The 22,330-nt window shown below is 37.2% G+C and overlaps 2 protein-coding genes across 2 annotated transcripts in view; both read right to left on the minus strand.

The window, feature by feature from the left end:
- The window catches only part of mrpl11 (mitochondrial ribosomal protein L11), a 101,883-nt gene extending 96,205 nt beyond the window's left edge, over positions 1–5,678 (minus strand). The window contains exon 1 of the mRNA XM_015387106.1: positions 5,592–5,678. The gene's annotated coding sequence lies outside the window, so the exon portion shown is untranslated. The remainder of the gene's footprint in view (positions 1–5,591) is intronic.
- Positions 5,679–8,509: 2,831 nt separating this feature from the next.
- Positions 8,510–22,330, minus strand: part of LOC107092568 — a 31,527-nt gene continuing 17,706 nt past the window's right edge. The window contains exons 10-16 of the mRNA XM_015387115.1: positions 18,415–18,513; positions 18,179–18,337; positions 12,676–13,273; positions 9,934–9,997; positions 9,682–9,854; positions 9,517–9,605; positions 8,510–9,433 (exon numbers count right to left, since the gene is read on the minus strand). Coding sequence (XP_015242601.1) covers positions 9,335–9,433; positions 9,517–9,605; positions 9,682–9,854; positions 9,934–9,997; positions 12,676–13,273; positions 18,179–18,337; positions 18,415–18,513 — 1,281 coding nt within the window. The 3' untranslated portion in view covers positions 8,510–9,334. The remainder of the gene's footprint in view (positions 9,434–9,516; positions 9,606–9,681; positions 9,855–9,933; positions 9,998–12,675; positions 13,274–18,178; positions 18,338–18,414; positions 18,514–22,330) is intronic.

The following is a 22,330-nucleotide window of genomic DNA, read 5'->3' on the forward strand; positions in this document are numbered from 1 at the left end:
TATATATATATATATATATATATATATATATATATATATATATATATATAATATAGCGAAAGTCAAACTTATACATTTCAGGACAAATGTGAAACTAATTTGATCTGTCTTTAAATACACAAAGTTTGCTCAAATTAATGCTACATTTTTCTCTGTCGCTCTTATAGAAAGTGAACATGATTAATAGTATAAAACATGAATGGGGCTGCTCAGTGGAGATGTGGGTAGCACTGCCGCCTTGCAGCAAGGTTATCTGGGATCGATTCCCAGCCCAGCTCTTTCTGCATGGAGTTTGCATGTTCTCCCTGACCATGTGCGGGTTCTCTCCAGATACTCCGGCTTCCTCCCACAGTCCAAAAAGGTTAATTTGTTAATTGGTTTCTCTAAAATTGTGTGAATGATTTTCTCTTTGTTGCCATGCAATGGATTGGCGACCTGTCCAGAGTGTACCCCGCCCGTGGACAGCTGGAGAAGCACCTGCACCCCTCGCGACCTCATTAGGATAAGCCTGATAGAAAATGGATGGAAAACCTGAATAGTATCTCACCTTAAAATGTCCTGTTTTGTGTGTTTCCTTTCCCTCACAGGATTAAAAAAAACAATACATTCAGCAAAATTCATATCAAAGCAGAATCACTCATGCTTGTAAAATCTTCCTGCTCTGGGTCGGACGGTGATGGCTGCTCTTTTTCCAGGATAGGAAGGGTATGCTGTATAAAGAGCAGAGTTCATGAGCATTGCTCAGCCAGGCATGAATCAAGCACAATATCACTTCGGGTCTGATTTTATAACATGACCTAACGCTCAAAAGTAGATTTTACACAATACAGGACAATACAGTTCTTTACATTCTGCTGCCACCATGCAGGTCTTTCATTTACCATACTCAGTGTCACATTTCATTTCATCTAATTATACATTATTCTTTTAAATCTTTTCAGATTTCACCTTTCTCTTACCTGCTGCTGATGATAATAAATCTCCCCCATGTGGGACAATTAAGGATGTTTCCTCCACCCTACTTCTGCCTACTCTTTTCCTCCTAGATGTTTAAGGGGGAGTTTCTTTTTTATTTGTGTTTATGTTTAAAAAAAAATGTAAATCTGTCATAGAAATTTTCAAAATGGTGAATCCTTAAACCTGCTGGGTGTGAATAATTTTGGCCTATAGGTAAAACACCTGGATTCTTCAAACTTCAACGGTTAGGGATTTTAAATCTGGGAGTGCTTAGACAGGCATGTCATTTGGGGAAATCTTTTCAGACACCGCTTTGTTTTCCATCATGAAAGAGTTCAACACTGTTCATTAAACCCACCAGTACACTGAGCTGCTTCAATACTGAGATAAAAAGAGAAGGAACCTCTGATGAAGCACGAATACTCCTGATGACTGAAGTCAAAAAGAAGAGGAAATCTGACTTTGGTGCACAGGAAAGAAGAATATCCTTAAAGGTGATTTAACCTCTCAAACATGTGTGTTATAAACAACATCAGCTATTTATCGATTGCAGCAAAGCAAGGCGACGATTACTGAAATGAAGCCAAGGTTAGCGTTTCTATACACCCTCCCGCCTCTGTGTCAAGAAAAACCGCTAAAAGAATTCACTGAAAAGACGATTAGGAACACAAAGAGCGCTCGGGTGAAAGTTGAGAAAGTTAAAATGCTTTTAACTTTCTCGAGGTTATTCGAATTCTAAAGGCAGCCAGGTTGCATTTATACAACTTTCTCTCTTTTCATTCGCTCAAGGCATTCCACACAAAAAGAGCTGCATTTATTCCCTCACATTCTGATTTGATTATCCCCATCTATCACACCGTCCGTCCGCAAAACAACGTCCTCATCGGGGTGCAAGGACACTCGTCTCTGCCTCAACAGCTGCTTCATGAAATATGGAAAAGGCTCAGTTTAGTTGGATTTTATAAGTAACACAAACCTTCTGAACGTTCTGTTGGGGAAGATTTTCTTCCTGGTAAAGAGGGCTGATGGTCGACAGCGGCTGAGGATTTCATTTAAATGTCACCAACATCTAGGACTGAGCCTCTCTCAGCTAAAACACTTAAATATGCAGTCAAATGAATGGTGCTTATTAAGAATTAATAAATGTCAACAATCATTGAATCAGTTTCAAATTCCTGGATGACTAATCTGGAAACTTTTCCCAGAAATGTTTAGCTGCTAGGCTCACTGCTCTCCTTAAATTGCTGAAGCTTAAAAAAATTATTTAAAAGTTTTTTTAAATCTGCTGATATGGTTTGTTTCTTTTCTTCTTTTTTTTAATCATTCATCCAAGAACAAAGGAGCTGTATTGATCTCACCTGTGACATCCTAAAGATTATTTTAACCCAAATTGAATTTTTGAAAACATGAAGGCTGCAGTCTATTCATGTTCTATGAATGAACTGTAAAGTTAATAGAATAGAAAATCCCTTTACTGTCCCACAATAGGGAAATTCTAATGTGTACAGCAGCAAAAATATTATATTAAACAGCACCTTGCAATGACTGCAATAGAAGTCCAAAACTTAAAAGAAACTGAGATATGACACATTCTGAGAGCTGCAAACCATAACCCTAATCCTAACCCCACAGAAATCCAGGTTTAATGAAAAGTGTGTTTATAAAAGGAACTTTTACCTTCTAATCAACTGAAGGAGAGTAACTGTATACAAATTAGTACTATAAATATCCGGTACAGCCCTGTCTGTGTGGCACACTCTTAGCAGCCAAGTACAGTAATGTTTTATACCTGAACACATGCAGAATGTTAATGCGTGAAATTTAATTTAAGTGCACAAAGCGACGTTCAGTGGCACCATTTCAAAAAGGGACACTAAAACAAGGCAAAGAGGACTCTCAGCTCTCACTGAGCTCTGCTTTTTAGGAAGATTAAGATTTTTTTTTTCTTTTAATGCAGCTACACTAGAGGAACAAGGTGGGCTGAACCAAATTTTTATTTACTAAATGTTTAATATATAAATGATTGTCAAAGGAATTAAAGAGCATTTTTTTCAACAAATACAGGTGATGCATTTAGGTACAGCTGGGACATTAACGTGGGGAAATATTAAAACATTTCCAGAATAGGGCTGCGAGTAACCATTGTTTTGCAAATCGATTAATGTGTCAATTATTTTTTTTCTGTTAATCAATTAATAATCAGATAGCCAAGATTCCTTAAAGGAGACTTTTTATGAAGTTAAATGAGGTGAAACTAAAATTGTTCCACTTGAGGAGTTCTGGATAGAGCATATTGACAGAAGAAAACAATTTATTTTTTATCTTAAATGCTAAATGTTTACAAATTCTTTTACAATTTTGATATAATTTTTGCTCTAAGTGGGTCACTCATTCAGCTATAGGCATATTTTACAGTCTCTATACTCCAGTTAGCAATTAATCGATTACTAAATTAGTTACAATTATTTCAGGAATTAATCGATTCATCTGATTCATTGTTTAAGCCATACTCCAGAGACACATTAAGTAAACACATAGGATCAGTGTTTTTTAATATACCTTTCAGAAGGATAATTTGTCGGACAATCTATCCAGATCTTCATAACCCCTGATTATACTACATATTTAATTAGAAAAAAGCCCAACCCAATACCCAGTTAGTTTCAAACTTTCAACTTAAAAGCTCAAGAAAACAACAGAACAAATGCAATCAAGAAATAGAAAGATATTCTTGATTTACTGCAGATTTAAAAATTTGATATTTTTATTTCTTTATTCTTGCTGAAGCGTACCAGATTTATACCAAACGTTGACTTTAAACCCTAAATGCATAACATTGGGATCTTCCAACCTGAACCACCTATTTGTTTATCATGCTTGAAAATCCCACCCTATTTAAGTAACAGTAAACAGACCATGTATTAAAGCACTTAACCAAAATACCAACTGAGGTACTTGACAAAGCAGTGACACTGAGAAAAACAGAAAAATCCATCCATGGGGATATTTCAGCGTGTCAGCAGCAAAGAAAACAGGTTAATGATAGCATAAAGATCCAAAGTAAAAAGTAAAAATAAACATAAAATACAGGGAACCTAAATATATTTGGGAAAACATTTTCATTTCCAATATAACACTGATATTGCACCTTTAAGAACAGACCAATACCTATACTGACAAATTTGAATTGAGAAAGCTTACTGGAGAGGTGGTGAAACGTCTTAAAATCTTGGAAACCAAGATTTTTTTTTTTTTTTTTTTTTTTACTTTTACGGAAACCTATACTGACCTGATTCAGTATTGGCATGAATCATGCACACTTTTAATACTTATTTTGAAGTGCACATTGTTAGAAAAGGTTTAATCAAACAGCGAATAATAATATTACAATGGGTTACTTAGGCAGGGCAAATATATTGGTATAGCACAATTCAGTACAAAGACAGAGCAAAGTGCTTTAAAATATAGGAAAATAAAACAGAATCAAAGCAAGTAGGGGAAAAAATGCTTTATGCAGAATCCAATATTGGAGATTTTAGTTGCAGACCGATATAATCCAATAGTGTTTTTGTCTGATATCTGACCAATATTGTATTGGGACATCATTAAAATAAACTGTATGACAGAAGCAAAATGACAGATCATTAATGTTTAAGACAAAAAAGGACAACTGCGTAGATACATGGTTCTACAGCCTGGTCCACAGCCGCCTCAATAAAGCATGCTTGGAGTTAAGCGCTTTGTTCAGGAGCACAATATGTTCAAGGTCAGGAGAAAACCGGAATCAAACCCACAGCCTTCAGATTACAAAACAACAGCTCTTCTTCCCACTGAGTCAGTAGTTGCATCTCTAGTAACCGGTGCACCCAGGAGACAAACACAAAACACAAACCTAAAGTCATCCTCCTGTGAATCATGAAACCTGCAGTGCTGTCAGAAGAAAGTTTGCTCTTTAAAAATGTTTCAATTCAATTATTTATATTCAGACTCAGTCTGTCCCGACTCTAAATGTAGGTGTTTATAAGGCTTTCTCTATGTTTGGCACTTTGGGGTTAAATTGTGGTACACAAGCTTGTTTGTTTTGTTTTGTTTTTTTTCTTCCCAAATAATATTTTATCAAACAGTCTTATAATCTATAATCAATAACTTCCCTATTATGTGACAATAAAGGGATTTTCTATTCTATTTCCATTATGAATAATTTAAAGTAGCTTGTGTATTTGTATAAAAAAGGTGGTGAAACAGAGTAAACACCAGATCCATGAATAGTTTGTTTAGTCTGAGCTTCTTGAACACTAAATTAAGGATTTTTTTCCTGTATCAGATAAAACCAGATGATTCATAAAAGCCTATAACAGAGTCTGTTATACTTTCAGCAAATACATGTAAACCTTATGAAAAGATTGCGGATACGTATGCTTAAAATCGATCACTTATTACAGAGATCCCCTTAAAATCCCAAATGGACACATGTTTTGTACTGATTGTGAAACACAGGAGCGACACTTCCACATACACAGCCTCAATGAACAAACAATGCTTTTAAAAGTCACGGACTCTATAGATCACACTGTCAGCTGCCTCAGAGTTTTTAAAACGCAGCTTAAAGCATATTAACCTCCGTGTTTTCATACCTGCTTCTCGTCCTGCACCTTCACGCTGGTAGCAGCATCCTTCAGGGCGCAGACATCTTGGAGCAAAGCGGCTTGTTTGCTGCGCGACACATCACAGCACCGCCACCTGCTGGCAAGGAGGAGGAAATGCAGCAAAGATAATAGAAATTCTATTCTATTTTATATTTATAAGAATAGAATAGAATAGAATAGAATAGAATAGAATAGAATAGAATAGAATAGAATAGAATAGAATAGAATAGAAAATCCCTTCATTGTCTCACATTGGGGAAATTCTGGTGTTTACAACAGCAAAAAGATTAAAGACAAAATATAGAAAATGAAGGAAAATGAGATAAGAAAATGAGATAAGAATAAGATAACAGTGTAGTTAAAAAGTAAGCTAATGAAATACTGTACTTTAAAGTCTTTTAACATTATAAATACTGGGAGAATAAATAGCCACATCTGGTCAATATCTTCAAGTCAGTCCAAGATAGCCAGACTAATGTTACGCTACTTAGTATAGTATGTATTGGCATATATATATTTATTTTCTTGGTTAGTACATCTACTTACTGTGAAATTACCTGTGGAACATCTTCGTACAGCTGGCAAACTGCTTGTTTTTGCAGCCAAATGCAACACATTTTGACATTTTTACTGCATGTCTCAGTGGGAGAGGGGAGTACAAGCATGGCGGCCAGTGGCTTTACTTTTTTGGGCAATCAGCATTCCAATGAATAGAGGTCAGTGGCTCCATAGAAGATGGCTGATACAACATCAGAGTCATAGTGGGTCTTTAAGAGCACACCCTGCACTCCAAAAGACATCAGTCTCCTGAGCAGGAAAAGTCTGCTCTGACCTTTCTTATACAGAGCCTCAGTGTTTTGAGTCCAGTCCAGTTTGTTATTCAGGTGAACACCTAGGTACTTATAAGAGTCCACTATCTCAATGTCTGTTCCCTGGAAGAGGGAGATAAAACTGCTTCTTTTTTCTGTTTTATTGTCACAGTTACTTTACCTTACAGCATGCCCTTCTGGTAATATTCAGATTTGTCGGAATTAAAAATGCCTGAGCAATTTTGCAAAGTCATTAACAAACATGGCAGTTTAATTTCTAGATGTGCAAAGCAGATGGAGACACACACCCAAAAGCCCGCAGCTATAAATATAGTAAATATAATTCAACAAGTAAAGCAACAAATAAATAAATCTTTAAAAAAATCAATTAGGAGTTCCTGAATCCATATTTATAGAGTCTGTAAAGGGGTTTGTATGATGGCGCAGTCGGCATCACTGTTGTCTTAAAGCAAGGAGGGTTCAAAACCCAGCCTACTATATTTCTGCATGGTGTTTGCATGTACTCTCCACTGTCTGTGATTTTATTTCTCCAGGCACTCTGGCATCCTCTTACAACACAAAAACAGAACTTTTAAGTTTAATGGTCTCTTCTAATTACCTTTAGCCATCAGTGTGTAAATAAATTTGCTTGTTCCATTTATCTGCGTGGTCTTATGATGGACTGGAGACCCGCCTCTCACCCAACGATCACCGGAGATGGACATCAACCAAGGGATCATGAAAGCTGTTCTAGGATGGATGGTTTGTAAACAGTGCGACACATAGTCTAATAATCATTATCTCATTATCATCATTATAAAAACAATGACATTTTGTAAAGAATGAGAGTTGGTTAATATATTTGCATCCATTACAATGAAACAAAACGATTAGAAAACATGGTTTTCATGACTTGTTGGAAAATCATGCAAAAATCTTCTGTTGTACCAAATATTATAGAAACCCAGAACTTTACAGTTTTTTTTCTTTTTTTTTAATTCAAATAACAGCTAGATTTCCTCTTTTCAGCAATGAATGTTGGTTCCATTAAAAAAATGCCAAATAGACAAGGGCAAAACATTTTATAGTTACAATTCTAAAAATAGTTCCATTGTAGATTGTTTATCTTTGGTAAAATCAGTTTTAACATACAGACTTCTTTTAGCTGGCTATTTTAGTCTCTCTTATATTTGATTTTGCTCTATTGAACTTACAATCTCATTTTTCTCTCTTCTGTTAATGGTTCCACCTCAAGAAAATAATTTCCCACAAGGGATTAAACACTTCATTCTGATTCTGATTATTTGTTCCTGATCAGTTTTCCTTTCTGGTAAATAAAACCTAATACCTTAATGTGTGCTGATAGACTCAGGCTGAAACACAGCCCGTCTTATAAGAAAAACTTGTGCAGATTTATGGGGCACATGGAGCATAGAGTACCCCAAACCCCTGCAGCACAGTCACAGAATACCTTTGGATCAGAGTCACAGTGTGAGCCTTCTTTAGATGTACAAATTAAGAGAAATCCCTATACCACCAGGGATCACTCAGAAACTCTAAGGTTCAGTAGTTATTCTGAGCAGAATCCTAAAGTTAGAACCATGTTCAATCTGAAAAAAAAAAAATTCAAAACTCAGTATAAAGGTAGATTGTGCAAAAACAGAATATCTTATACAACCGACAATACTGACAATATCAGCCAAATTCTAAAAGTTATTTCTAATTTTCAAGCTTATTAAGGACATTGGGCAATAAAGGAATGGAAAGAAGACTAATGCCTAGTATTTTTAAGTGTATAACTTGAGTTCAAATATAGAAATTGAAAATTCCAAGCATGTGTGAAGCAAAGGATTTAGTTATATCAGAAATTGATGAATAATTACATACCCCAGGACAAGGTTTGGTATTGGGAAACTGAATAAAAGCTTATAGGGCATCAATGTTACAGAATGTATTTGTAATACTGTAAGATAAGAAAAAAAGATTGATCAAAATGCTCATAAAATGCAATTTCAACATCTATTTCACATTGAAATAACCTTGTTTTATTTAAACCTTTAATGATTAAAATGCAATAGTTTAAAAAACATCGACTCAATTTCAAAGTGTTTTAGAAACAGCAGCCTTAAAGCCATCAATATATTAAGGCTGCAATGATTGTTTTATTCCATAACTGTCTAATGTCAGTAATTAGCATCATATCTAAAGGTACACTGATGATGGGTTTAATACCTACACAGATTAATGTATCATCTGAATAACAGAAAAACACAACTGATAACATTTTATGTTCAGCTGGAAAGAAAATAAATATAATTGTGCTTTCCTCAGTTTCTTTGAATGAAATATCTTTATTCAAATATAAAAACAAAACCTGAATATAAACAAAGTGATATTACATATTTTATTTGGAATACATTTTCAAGTTCCACACACTTACTTCAAGCTATGTGCGAGGAACTGACCGTTTTGACAAATTGTGTGCAACGAGAAAATCTGAGCTTTTATATTTTCACAAAAGACAAAACAGAAAAACAAAAACAGAAGAAGAACCCTTTAGGTAAACAAACACCTTTAACATATGAAGTGCTTTAAGTGACGAAAATCATTTTGGAAAACAGAATGTATGAAGTGACATCTGTACCCAGAAATAAGGGTCACTTCTTCCTTCCTGAGATCATCAGTAATATTCTGACTCCCAGATATAGTTCCTGATTTCAGTCGAGTTCAGCATCAACACATGAATGTGAAGAGAAGATCATTGACAAAAACAAATATTCACAGTGTGTCTGAGGTAAAACTAATGACAGAAAAAGGCATTTTTCACATTCATACTGAGGTGGTCCAAACGATTAGAAGGCAATTATAAATATCTTCAATATTTAAAAAGTGGTCACATAAAATAAAGGCAGGTTTCACAGATCAGTTGGCGCCGTTGGTCACTTTCTGAAGAACATTAGCACTTAAGTGTAGAGAGTTGTCTTTGGGCAGAAATTCCCTCAACAGGAAGGCAAGGAGTGTCTGTTATGAAAGAAAGAAAAATGAACATTTTCAAAGTGAAATCTCTGAATGAGACGGAGAGGTTCTGATAGTCAGATACTCACATAGATCAGAGTTTTGTTTTCCTCTCGGTTCTGGAACAGATTGAAAACCGACTCCACATCCGTCTTCTTCAGAACCAGATAGTTAGAATCTAAACAGAGAGGAGACGGTCAGGTTTCCTTGGTCAAGCAACACAAATGTGTCTGAATTAAGAAGGTGTGGGCTACATCGAGCGTTGATGAGGTTGTGCGCTCGCTCTCTGGTCTCGTCCTTTTCCTCGTCCGTTCGAGGGGCGGCGACCTGCTGGATCTCCGGCCACAGCTTGCTGCACAGAGCGTCAATATAGGCAGCCATCTGCTGCTCTGTTGGGTTTAACTTATTCAGGAAGGAATTCAATTTCCTGGAGAGAAACAAGACAGCAGGCTAAGCCAAAGAAAAAAAAAAAATCAGTATATGAAACATTGAAATATCCAACTTACTTCTTCAAGATGGGCATCACAGGTTTCAATATGGCGTCAAAAATGTTGATGAGGATCGAGTTTCCTGTGAAAGATTCCCACAATGTGATGACATTCATTTTTAAACAAGACATAAGAATAACACCAATAGTGCTATTAAGTGATGTCCAGGTACACTTCAATAACTAAATACTGTGAACGATTTCAGTGTCTTTTGTTGCTCATTTCAGGTATAGATTTATTGCATACGCAATGGAATATTTCAAGCCTTCATTTCTTGTACCTTTGATTATTATGGCTGACTTAATGAAATCCCAATTTAAAAGGTGTTTAAATGTTATCTAAGGGCAATATTTTCCAAACTGCATCTACAGTCGACAGTCACGGACAGTCTCCAAAAGGAGGGGTATTCACCCAATGTTATGGCTAAAGAAGTAAGCCTGTATTCAAGTATGTCCATAGAAAGTTGAGTGGAGGAAAAAAAAAAAAGCGTAGTGGCCAAAGTTGACCAGCACCAGGAACAACAGCAGCCTTAAGAGGATGGCTCAGTAAAATCTGGCATACAGACGTCTAATTTCTTCAGTCAAGTGATCTCTAAGCTTGGGTCAAAGTCAGACGTGTCTGATGTGAACCAAGGAGAAAGACTATTTGATTGTTGCTCTGTAGTCGAAAGTCGTTTGTTCAGATGGAAATAAGGTCTACATTTCATTTGGAAATCAAGGCCCCAGATAAAAGTGGAGAGGACTAGAATCCACTTTCCCAAAGGTCCAGTGCCATTTCATTCCAGAAGGCTTTTGGTAGACAGGAGTGCATAGTAATGTCCTTACTATGTTCAGGTTCTGTGACTGCAGAAGAGGCCTGAAACATTAACCCTCCTCCACCAAAAAACAAACCCTAATCAACAGTTTTTCACAGCCCTGTCATACAAGTTTCCTCATATTGCATAATTCAGCCCAATATAGGTCCATGCGTCACAGACTCTGAACCATCGTCTACATCGTTTCCCAGCCCCCTGTCATTATCCACGTTGCCATCCATGTTTTTCTAAAATCAATCTGGCCTCAAACAGGACAGATTTTCTTGATTTCTTCCTTTGCTGTTACAGCCGTTATATCATGTCGTTATCAATATGTAAGAAAGTAATGAACCAGTTTGGAGAAATGAAGGAACAGAAAGTACAGATATTTTTGTTTTTAAATGTAATAGTGAGTAAAAGTTGAAAAACTCCTAAATACCAAAAAAAGCAACTTGACACCTCTGATAATAAATGTCAACAATTTACCATTTGTTCAATATCCAACAAAACAATCTCTACCTAATCCTAAATCTTTTGACAGCCAAACAGCTTTTAGTATGAAAAGAAAGGCTTTTATCAGAAAGTCTAAATGGGGCTTTTAAAATGTGTTTTCCTTATTCCATTATTTAACTTCAACATGCTAACCCAGTGTTTGTTGGGACGTTCAGACCTTGAAAGACTGACAACACTTAACCTAATCAGAATAAAATGTTTTATTGCCAAGTTGTGTTTTTATATATAAGAGGAACAGGCTTTGATGAGGAAACTACACAAACAAAACAAACCTGAAGATCAATAGACTTCACAATGTCTATGAATGGTTTCATTACCCCACCCACACTGATGGTCATTAACAAATATCTATGTGCTTCAGACCACCAGAGAAGAAAATCAGAAGAAGAAAATCAGCAGATTCTTCAGAGAAGAATCTGCTGATTTTTAAAATGATTGACTCCTGCTGATGATCACTGAAATCGATTTAATTCACTAATCTATACCTAAAGCAGGGGTGTGCTTCGTTTTTCTACTTAGCCTGTATCTTTACATGTGGTTACAGACCAGTAGGGGGCGTACATTTGACCAAACTCCTCCAACTCTAAGAGAACTTCATAAAAATGGTTTATTTCACTTAAGGCACTGTTAACGCTCAAAGGCTACAACTGTCTGGGCTTCAGAACAGCAAACTAAAATCCATAAAATGTAGCTGTTTAACTCTTAAAATGCAGGCTGCTTTTTTGTAAAGTTTCCAGAGGCTAATCTGTCATTTAAACCTTTAAGCAGCTGTAATAAAGGGATATGCTTTCCTCTAAGCAACTCTTAAAATGCTGCGCACTCATGTCATGTTAGTGTCAGGTATTCAAGTTCACCGCTGCCACGTTTATTCACAAGACAAAGAGCCACCGTATCATTTATGCCATTAATTACGTGATGTTTGCTGTAGGTGGCCAATTCATCAGTGAAGTTATTATGTCTGCTAGGGCTACTTTATTAAAACATGCCTCTGCAGCAGCTGCTTTCATTTTAGATTTTACCGACTCTGCATGATTTCTCTCCATCGCTGGCTTTGTACAAACTTTTCCTTTTTAAAACAGTTTTTCTAAATATAATTTTCAAGGCTGCCAGCTGTCAGTTTTTCATTTCCTCTTAAATATGAAAGTGCTACCCAGTGCTTATAAAAACAAGCCATGCTCTCACCCCAAAATAACGGACCTGCTGATTAATGGAGAGTATGTTTTCACTGCAGGATTTTGCTTCCTGAGGCAAGTTTCAGGTCTCTACAGGCAGTGTTTTTATTTTGTCAGCCACAGAAACGAGCTGAAACAACCAGCTGTCAAGTCTTCAGGAGGAAAGGGAGAGAAAGAAATCAATAATGGAAAAAAAAAAAGGAAGCAAAAATGACAGCGTGCTTCAAACCCCGCTGTGAAGACCACATGACTGTATGATCCAACATTAAAGAGTAAACAAACCTGATATTTCTTTCAGCAGATCAAATATGGCTTTGGATGACTCCAGCTGCTCCCAGTCGATTTGGCCTCTCTGACACTGTGGGTCCTCCCCTCTCTGCAGAGTGCCTTGTGTTGTCTCCTTCCCTTTCGTCTTGCCCGCTCCACCTGACATCCTGAAACCCATCCTCTCCTTTTTATTCGACTTCGAACAGCAGCTGAGATGTGACAGCTCCTCTGCTCCCGCATGCTGTGCTTCATCAGACTGCTCCTCATCCCCGCTGGCCTTTGCGGAGCACAGAGACTCCTGTGACCTGGATTTGGTCAGTCCTTTGATGATCATTTTGAAGTGAGAGGTCAAGGTGTTATCAGACTCTTCTGGTTTCTCCTGGAAACAGTTTCCAAGCAAGGTGCCCGCATTAGCAGAGAGCTGCTGGTTAACCTCTGCCTCCCCGGCCTGTGTGGGAGGGGAATTATACTGGGAGACGACAATCATTGGGAGCGGAGAGCCGTTCTGAATCGGAGTGGAATTACAATGATGCTCTACAGAAAGGGGGAATGATTCAAGTTGTGAGGATGGCACTTCGCTTTCTTGGGAGACTTCTGTCTGCAGGCTGGAGCTCTGCAAAGAAAACGAGAACAGTCAGGAAGTGGCAGGCAGCCAACCCTGAGGGAGCAGCCTTCGTAATGAATTAAAGATAAAAACCTTCAACAGGTTCAGACACTAAAAATATCAATAAGTTTTAAAAAAGTTTAGCCCCCCCCAACTGCAAACAGCTGGTCCTATTCCTAATCTTTAAGAAATTTACCTCCATTAGATCATTTTACTTTATAGATCTGGACATGAATACTTTGACCATAATATTAATAAAATAATCAAATAAAGGTAGGATGTGAATGTTTTGGAAGTTCCTTTGTTTACAGTCTGAAGGGTGAGGCGCCGAAAATAAAAGTTCAGATGTTATAAATGTGAATGTTGGCAAAAGACCAGAGGGGTTTTCTATTAAACGCCACCAGAAAACCCAGACTTAGACACCCTGTCTTGAATAATGTTAGGTAAAATATGTCAAGACTTCATAAAGGATTTTACCCAAAAATGCCTCGTTTGCTTAATTTCACCAACACAAGATTGGTTCAACTAATCAGTGTTATCAAACACACAAGCAGAGTTCACAGAGAAACCACAGCAAAAAGTGCTGTAACCAAGTTTCCCTGCTGCAGAAGCAGCTGCTTCTGGTAAAGGCCTATCAGGAGCTCAGAAATAATGGGAAAAAAATAAAAATTGAAATACTGTCGCTTTAAATAAAATGAGGGAAAGGAGATTATAGGCCATCACTGATATATTAAATGTCTTCTGTAAACAGTGCGCTGCTGTGTAACATCGTATACTCTTTCCTTCTGCACATGTGAGCCCCGTTAGGGCTGTGAAACATTCAGACTGGAGTCTGATAGTGGGTGCATTTAAGAAGTAATCTCAACAAACAAAAAACATTTCCAGGATGTTGCCCTGAACACTAAATTAACATCACTGTTAGACAGTATCTCATAGCCCTGCTGTACATCGTAGACTTTCACCTTAGATGCAAAAAGAAGCACATCCACAGATCCTGCCTCTCAGCTGCTGTCTGACTTTATAATCTTTATGGCTCCAAATAGGCCAAATAAGCATTTATAACCATGTAACTGGCAACAAGTGTTCCTTATCCAGTCACAAATAATTTGCACACTTTCTAACAGGGTTGACATGCCTCTTATTTTCACTCCTATGTGAATGACACCCAGATCCATTCTAGAAAGCCAAATGCTATATCCCCACCCTCCTCCTTCACCTTCTGACAATCTGAAATAACATGTTGGTCCACCTCGAATATCTTGAAACTAAATAGCAACAAAACTGAGACACACCAGGAAGGAACAAAACCTGTACTACCCAGTGCTGGATGATCCTTAATAGCACTTCTATTAGAACCTCACCAGTTCTGCATATTTTCACTTATGGACCATTAATAGACTTTAACTCTCCCTTTTCCTGCACTCTGCATCAATCTAATCTAACTCCTGGTTAACTCCTACAGATTACTGTGGCTCTCTTCTCCTTAGCCTCTCTCAAAAATCCCACCATAATCCTTTAAGTGGTTCAGAATTTAGCCATTTCATCACCAAAAAAACCTTAATTTTACCACAACACCCCAGTTTTACAGCGGCACCATCCCTTTTAAAAGAATAGAGTGCTTCTTTATACATTCAGGGCCATCAACTGTAGAGTGCCACTCCCTCCTACACCCTTAAATCCTCCTCTTCCATTCACTGTACAGTTCCTCCTGCCCGACTCAGCACCATGGAGAACCTCTGGAATTTTCTCCCTCCAGTCATCCTTAATACTAAAACCCTCTCCTAGTTCAAGTCTTGACTCAAAGCCCATTTGTTCAAGAATGCTCACTCCCTGTGATTCTGTGACTTTTAATGTCTTATTTTGATGCAGTTTTATTTTTATACTGCTTGATTTGACCACCATCTTTCAGCTCTAATTGTGCATTTTTATTAATAACTACAAAGTATCTCTTTTTTTAGAAGTACGTTTTTCCCCTTCTACTGTACAACTTTATATTTCATCCTGTGTGTACCTGCAAATCACACCTGAATTTCCCCACTCTGAAAAAGAAAATCACAGAGCTATTATAGACTGAAACTATTTACAATAAACTGCCAAATATGGTAGTGGCAGCATTGCACAGTAAAGACACAAGTCACATCCTTTTGCTCTTTTTCCCCCCCAAAAAGAAATAGAGAGTATTTCACTGCATTTCATTGGTTCAAAACATTTCTGTATTTCAGGCTAATGAATCTATTGGCTTCTGGCACAAATTATTTGAGAGTTTGTGAATTCTAAAATCTCACAAAAAAATAGTTGCAAGACAACCCTTTTCTAGCAGTGGTACAAAAACCGAGGAGAGTTGATGGAAAAAGAATAGATTGAGCTAAAAATAGTGAAGCCCTGAAAGAGATCAGCTAAACCCTGCAAAAAAAAAAAAAAAAAAACTTGAAACATTATTTTGCTATCCTGGCATGTTTGTGTGCTAGGATAATCCAATCCACGCCCAGACTAAAATCCATTTGAGGAAAATGTGCAGGAAAAAAAGATTCTTTATTCATAGATGTTCAATCTTGAACTATATAGGAGGTACAATAGAAAAAGTTACAGTCATGTAAAGTTAATAAAAATTATCAAAATGACGAAGAAAAATAGCCATGAATCAAAATATTTATGCATAGCTGCTTTTCAGAAAAGAAAAAAAAAATCTTCCACTTCATAATTATATTCAGTCTCTTTCCGTATAGCACACATCGAAGTTTGTGGTTTTAACACGAAAATGCAAAAAAGCTCAAGAGATGTACTCTAAGTAGTTTTGCAAGACCTTGCACCGTAACAGATCAAACAGAGGAGTAACATGAACCTCTGATCAAAGAAACACGTTCAGCTGCACCAGGTCAGCTTTGCAGGTCAGTGATCCTCTTCTGTTGAAGTGTGCTCTGACAAATGTGCTCACTCTGCAGAGATGAACTCTTTCTATTTCAGTTTCCACATGGAGGAGCAACCTTAAGCAGACCAACAAACACAGGCACCCTAGAAAAGGTCAAGATTAAAAAGACCATTTGAAAAAAAAGACGCATTTTAAACTTGGAGCAAAGTCCAAAGCGATTAATGAGAATGACACAGCTATTCATTAGTCAGTTCTTTTTTTGAAAATTTGGTTTCCAATTTAGGATCGTTTTTTTAAACATATGATCTTAAGCTTTTGATTAGGTATAGAAACAGACTATTATAATTTAATGTTTACAATAAATATTTTTTTATCTCCTTCCCATTTCTTATTTTTGCATCTGGAAGCTCTGTGCAGAACATTTTTAGGAACCATCAGCACAAAATAGGAATTCTGGCCATTTCATTATTCATCTTAAAATTTCGATGAAATATATTTTAGTCACTCAAGCAGAACAAAGAAATATTCACAAATGGAAGAAGCTGTAACAAGAAAAACATGTTAAATATACTAGAAATGTTGCTGGGTGCAGGAAGGATGAAGTTGGTGGTTATTCTAAAGTTACGTCAAAGAATTAGAGATCATTTGGTGAAAGTCATCCTGGCCTCTGTAATAACGAGCCTTCTCACAACATTAATAACAGATTGCTGTTTTCTAAAAATAATTAGTATTGAAAATAAAACAACAACCTAGACTTCCACTTTAAACCTTTCAGTTAAACTGAGTAACACATGCAGGACATTTGTGGCTTCTTTCTTCTAATACTATAGTGACAGAAAATAATGAAAAAAAAAAATCAAAGCAGATCAAATAGTTTTCATATTATGAAGGGCATTTTAATCTGTGGGTTCAATGTTATTATCCAAGCATAACTGAAGGAGATCAAATCTGAACGGATTCATACTGAATATTTTACCAATTAACCAGAATTTACGACCCAGGCTAAATAAACTAAGAAATGTTTGAGCTCATTTGTGAAGCTTTCTTTTTTTTTCATAAAGCAGAGTAATAGTGATTTTATGCTGGTTGCTAATGGACTCCCAAACGGCATCTCAACAGAAGCTGACAGCATACTGATGAGGGTGTGCTCTGTCATTCCAGCCTGCTGTGCACATCCACTTTTTTAAAAGACGCACACACAGCAAGAGGAGAGTGTGTCTTTTCTTTTGGCAGGCATTTGTACTGCTGGATAAAACCACATAAATTCTTCCTCACACCTCTGAGCCAGGTTTATAGGGCGTCTTTGTAAAAAAAAATGACAAAGCTTTTCAAATATGGCCACACATGTTTTCTGGGGCTGAAGTTGGGTCAAAAAGCATCAGCTTTGTTGTCACTTTGCTACTAAGCTTTTTTGTGTTCAATGTCACATCAGAAAGAATCATTTGTCTAAGCCATCACTTCCCGGCTCTTTGTTGCTTCAATAACTGTCCACACTGTTCTTTAATATCATGTATTCCGTATAGAGTCCACTACCCCCTCCTTTAGTAAAACAGTCACAGAACATGATGCTGCCACCTCTGTACATCCCACCTAAGATGGTGTTTGAAGCTTGTAAGGTTTTCGCTTTTTCTTCCAGATGCAACCATCAATACGGTTTCACCAGACTGCAGGACAAAACTTCAGGCCTTTTTCCCTCAATGCATTTGCAAACTTGAATCTGTTTTTTTTGGTTCCGTTTCTGGAGTAAAGGCTCCATTTTTGATGAGTAGCCATTAAGCCTGTATTGATACAGGAAGAATAATGTAGTTTTTTTTCAGTGGAAGAACTGCGGGTGGCCACAGCTCCTACAGTCTAGAATGATTAAAGAGGTTGATCGACTAAAAAAAAGTTCTTGAGTTCCTTTTTTGTCCATCAAATTTACCATTATTACATACTTTATAGAGACAGTATTTCTTCAAGGAAAAGTTATATGAAAAGGTGAATGTATGTGTTTGCAGCTCTTGTCTTGAGAATACTGGATGTAAAAGCGGTGGTGACCCCTTTACCTCTTCTTCCTCTTGCCCAGGAGTGAGGAAGTAGGCCAGACCGCTGAGAATCCCCCACACGCCTCCGCTGTGCTCCTCCTCGCTCAGCAGTTTGTCAAGTGGACACAGGAACTGAAAAACCGGCTGAGTGTGGCCGATCATAACGTCAGAAACCAAGTCCTGGAAAATAAAGAAACAACATGTTCAACAAAAGCCTTTTAGACGTTTATCTGCCATCCTGATCTGAGCTTCCGGACCTGCAGGAAACGCTCAACTGATGCAGTGGCTTCTTCTTTAACCTTTCTGTTGACCTCAGATTCTTCTAATGGAAAAATGGTGGGCAGGCTGGTCGAGTCCTGAAATACAAAAAAAAATAAAAAAATAAAAATCTTTGTACATCACTTGAATCTGAACGGTAATACTACTGCTACAAACTCTGCAGATCTGTGTTAAATTTTGGGGGGGGACTGCTAGAGTTTTATCTAGGTTTTATCCACTGTTATATTCTGTTAGATTTTTTTAATGCATAAGCACAGACGTATAATGTATTTCCATTTCGTTTTGTAAATCCACCCATTTAGTTGCATATTTCTTTAATTTTTGAATTACACTCTTAAAAGCATTTGCCTTTCATCTTATACTCCAATTCTCCAATAAAGCTCACTCTCTGAATCTTATTTCAATGTTTTTATAAATGTTTTACCTTTGTGTGAATCTGACAGCTTTCATTTGTGTCTCACTTTACTCCTGGGACATTAGAGTTTTCCCACTTCGGGAAAATAAATCACTTTAATACATGTATTTAATTGAAATACTGACCTTTAACTTCACTACACTTAAACAAAAATAAAAAAATTAAAAAACATGCACTTGCTTTCTGAATCAAAAAAGGTTATCTTCTCTGTGTAGAGTTAAGCTTTCATTACCTTTACTGTTGTATTATCTTTAGATTTTTAACCTAAAAACAAACAGGTTGGACACTGAACTCATTATTGGGTCAAAACTTCAAAAGGAATTTCTGTTGGTTGGATGTTAGATACAGAACGCATTATAAATATTATTTCTTCTCTTCTCCCACTTCCGCCTGGATTTTCCTAATGAAATGAAACGTTCTGTTTAACCTAGTTCTGTTTGTGCCTTTCACTCTATCATCTGTCTGTTTGTCTGTCTGTCTGTTTAACCATAGTTCTGTTTGTGCCTTTCACTCTATCATCTGTCTGTTCTGTGGGTGTTTAATGTGCTCTTTGATAAAGTTGACATGGTCATGTCCATTTCTGTTATGTTAAAGGAGCAATAAGTAGTACTAAAGACACGTAGTGTTTCAAATCAGAGCAACATAGAGGCTGCTGCTCTTTTTTCCAACAGGAAATACAAATGCTGCTCTCTGTGTTGGTAACTTTGGAAAATCTCATGTGATTGGCTCAGGAAACAGGAAGTGCATACAGACTACACATTGCATTGCACCTCTGGGTTTAAAAGAAGAAATAATTGACAAAAACACTGGTGATGGAAAGGACTGACCTTTTATATGGAAAGTAACTTCCATCCCAGGTGACAATTGAGAATGATTTTGGTGAAGTTTACAGTAAATTTATTAATTATTGCTCTTTTAAATTTTCTTTCTTAAAATTAACTTATTTTACTTTTGCATTTTTGTTACTCAGGAAAAAAAAAATACTTGCTTTCCTTTTAACCTTGCTGAATATCTCACTAGGAGAAAAAAAGACCAGATTTAATCCTTAAATTAATGACTGTGGTAACTTTAAATAATTATTACAAACATTCCTCCTGCTGCCTCTTTTGCGGCCATTTGTTGAAACATGTACAATAAATCTGTTCATAGTGTGCTGTATCTTAGCAGTAAGACAGAACTTGAAGCATTACAATCTGTTTCTGTCCTAGGCTGCACTCTGGACTCAGTGGAGGAAGTGGCTGAGCGGAGGATACTATCCACGCTTACATCCATCATGGACAACACCTTCCACCATCTGCACCAGTCTGGAGAGGAACTGACTATTTGATCTGATGTAACGAGCAAATTTCTCCACTGTGAGATCAATAAAGTCAAAGTCAAGTAAAGTGGTGACTGTTACCAAGACTTTGCTGCAGACTCATTAATCCTGGATGAAAGGCCTCAAACATCAGGCTGTTTAACCTGTACATCCAACAAAAGCTGGCTTTTACGGAGATCTAGGGGTTTCTGAGGTTGAACATATTAACCTATTATTGAGCTCCTCAAACCAGTCCTGGTGTATTTCTGCTTTGAAGAGTGTTTTCTGCAGATGAAGGCTATAGGTTCGGGTAACATAGAGGCAGATCTCTAGTTTTCCCTGCAGAATATCTCACACTCTGCCTCTCGTTTGCTCTTCTTTCCTTAGTTCATCTTGTTGGCCCCTGGCCTTCAATATGATGTTAAAAAATAAGGAAAAAGATTGAACAGACCAGGTCGTCCTCCTCTACTGCTCTGGCCCCAGTTCTGATTTTCCACATATTTTTGATGGCTTTGGTAGTGAACAGTTCTCAGCTTGGGCGCCCTGACTCGTCTGCAGCTACGCAGCTATGCACAGATTATTTTTATGCACTGTGGCTTCTGACACATTCCAGGGTTTCCACTACATATAATTGGTTGTGCAGCCACAGTGCAGCATAGATTAAAGCCATCAAATCTTGAGAATGAATAAAAACAAATCTGTTTAAACACTGTAAAGCATTTGGTTCAAATGAAATGTTCAAATTGACTATTTGGCAAACCAATACTGCAGGCTGCAGTCCGTTTTGTAGTGAAGCCAGCTGGTGGATGAAGTCCACTGGTAGCTAAAGCTCTGCTCTCTAATAAAGGACCTCTAGAGTCAAGTGTCCAAAGTTAACTGAACAATTCTGTCATTATATTTAGGAACTTTTCAAACCCCTCAAGCAACTTCTTTTCAAACAGCGACTAAAGATTAACTGACTTCTGATTTTTTTGGTGAGTTTAGTACCTTTATCTAAAAGCAGTTCTACAGTTACAGTCTGGTACCAGCAGCCAAAGCTGCCCTAAGTCTGTCCCTCCTTCCCTCAGCGCTGTCTCACAGGCACTGTCCCTAAGCTGCCTTGTCCCTAAAGCCCTGGATGCAACTAAGCAGATAGACCAGCTCTGTTTCCCCACTTAATACATATAACACATAAAAAAGGTACTGATGATTCCACCCTGGATTATAAAGCAGGGAATAAATATAATGTTAATACAGTTTTTAATCCCATTATTTTCTTTATAGATGTATGTATGCATGTGGGTTCATGCATTGTCTAAATATTCAAACTTTATTTTATAAAGTTAGGTAAACCAACATTTTTTTTTTTTATTATTATATTTTAATCACAGTGATATAGTTATTTATCACAGTTTTTTTGTTTTTTTTCCCTCCAGGTGAGCATGACCCTAAATTAGGCCACCACAGAAAAAAATGAAAAATCCTAACGGGAAACCGGCATTCTCTGCAAAACAGCCCCATCTTGGATCAGACCATAAAAGCTGACCTAAGCTCCCAAAGTGAATCAGTGAACCTTAGGTAGAGCTTTTTATTCATTGGACCTCCTTTGATAGATATGGCCCCTGCAGACTGGGGAAAACAGCTGCCATTATCCTCTGATTATATCGTAGCTCCTTGTGACTCCATGGGTTGCTGGGTTGGTCTAGCAATTTGCAGAACTGTCTGCTGTTTTAATCGAACAAAAGATTGAAATAATAAACAGGCCAATAGTTCATGGTTTAAAATATTAAAGCAATTGAAGAGCAATTTGCTGCCATGGAAACCTCAAAAAAAGTAGTTGAAAACTGTGATCATATCTCACTTTTATCTTTTCATATCATTGCCAAATAAAACTGTAAGATAAAACAATTCTGTGCCAGGGTCTATCATCATTAATTTATCATAAATGTATCTGGTATTATGTCTTAAATACAGGAGCCAGGACCAGCTCTACAGGGGCCCCTGGCCTCTGTTGGCCCCCCAATCTAGAACCGCCCATGTCTCTGGATAAGGGATTGTGGTCAGCTTCTTAAACCTCCTCTTCAATGATGAAGCTCTACATTAATAACTACTTCTTCCACGTGTATTCCTGCAGAGGAAGCCCTGATCCATCCATCTACCTCCTGCTGAATACCAGCTTCATTTTGCAGGGTTCTATTTGAAA

The sequence above is a fragment of the Cyprinodon variegatus genome, unplaced genomic scaffold (assembly GCF_000732505.1).
Source record: "Cyprinodon variegatus isolate N-32 unplaced genomic scaffold, C_variegatus-1.0 Scaffold385, whole genome shotgun sequence".
NCBI classification, from domain to species: Eukaryota; Metazoa; Chordata; class Actinopteri; order Cyprinodontiformes; family Cyprinodontidae; genus Cyprinodon; species Cyprinodon variegatus.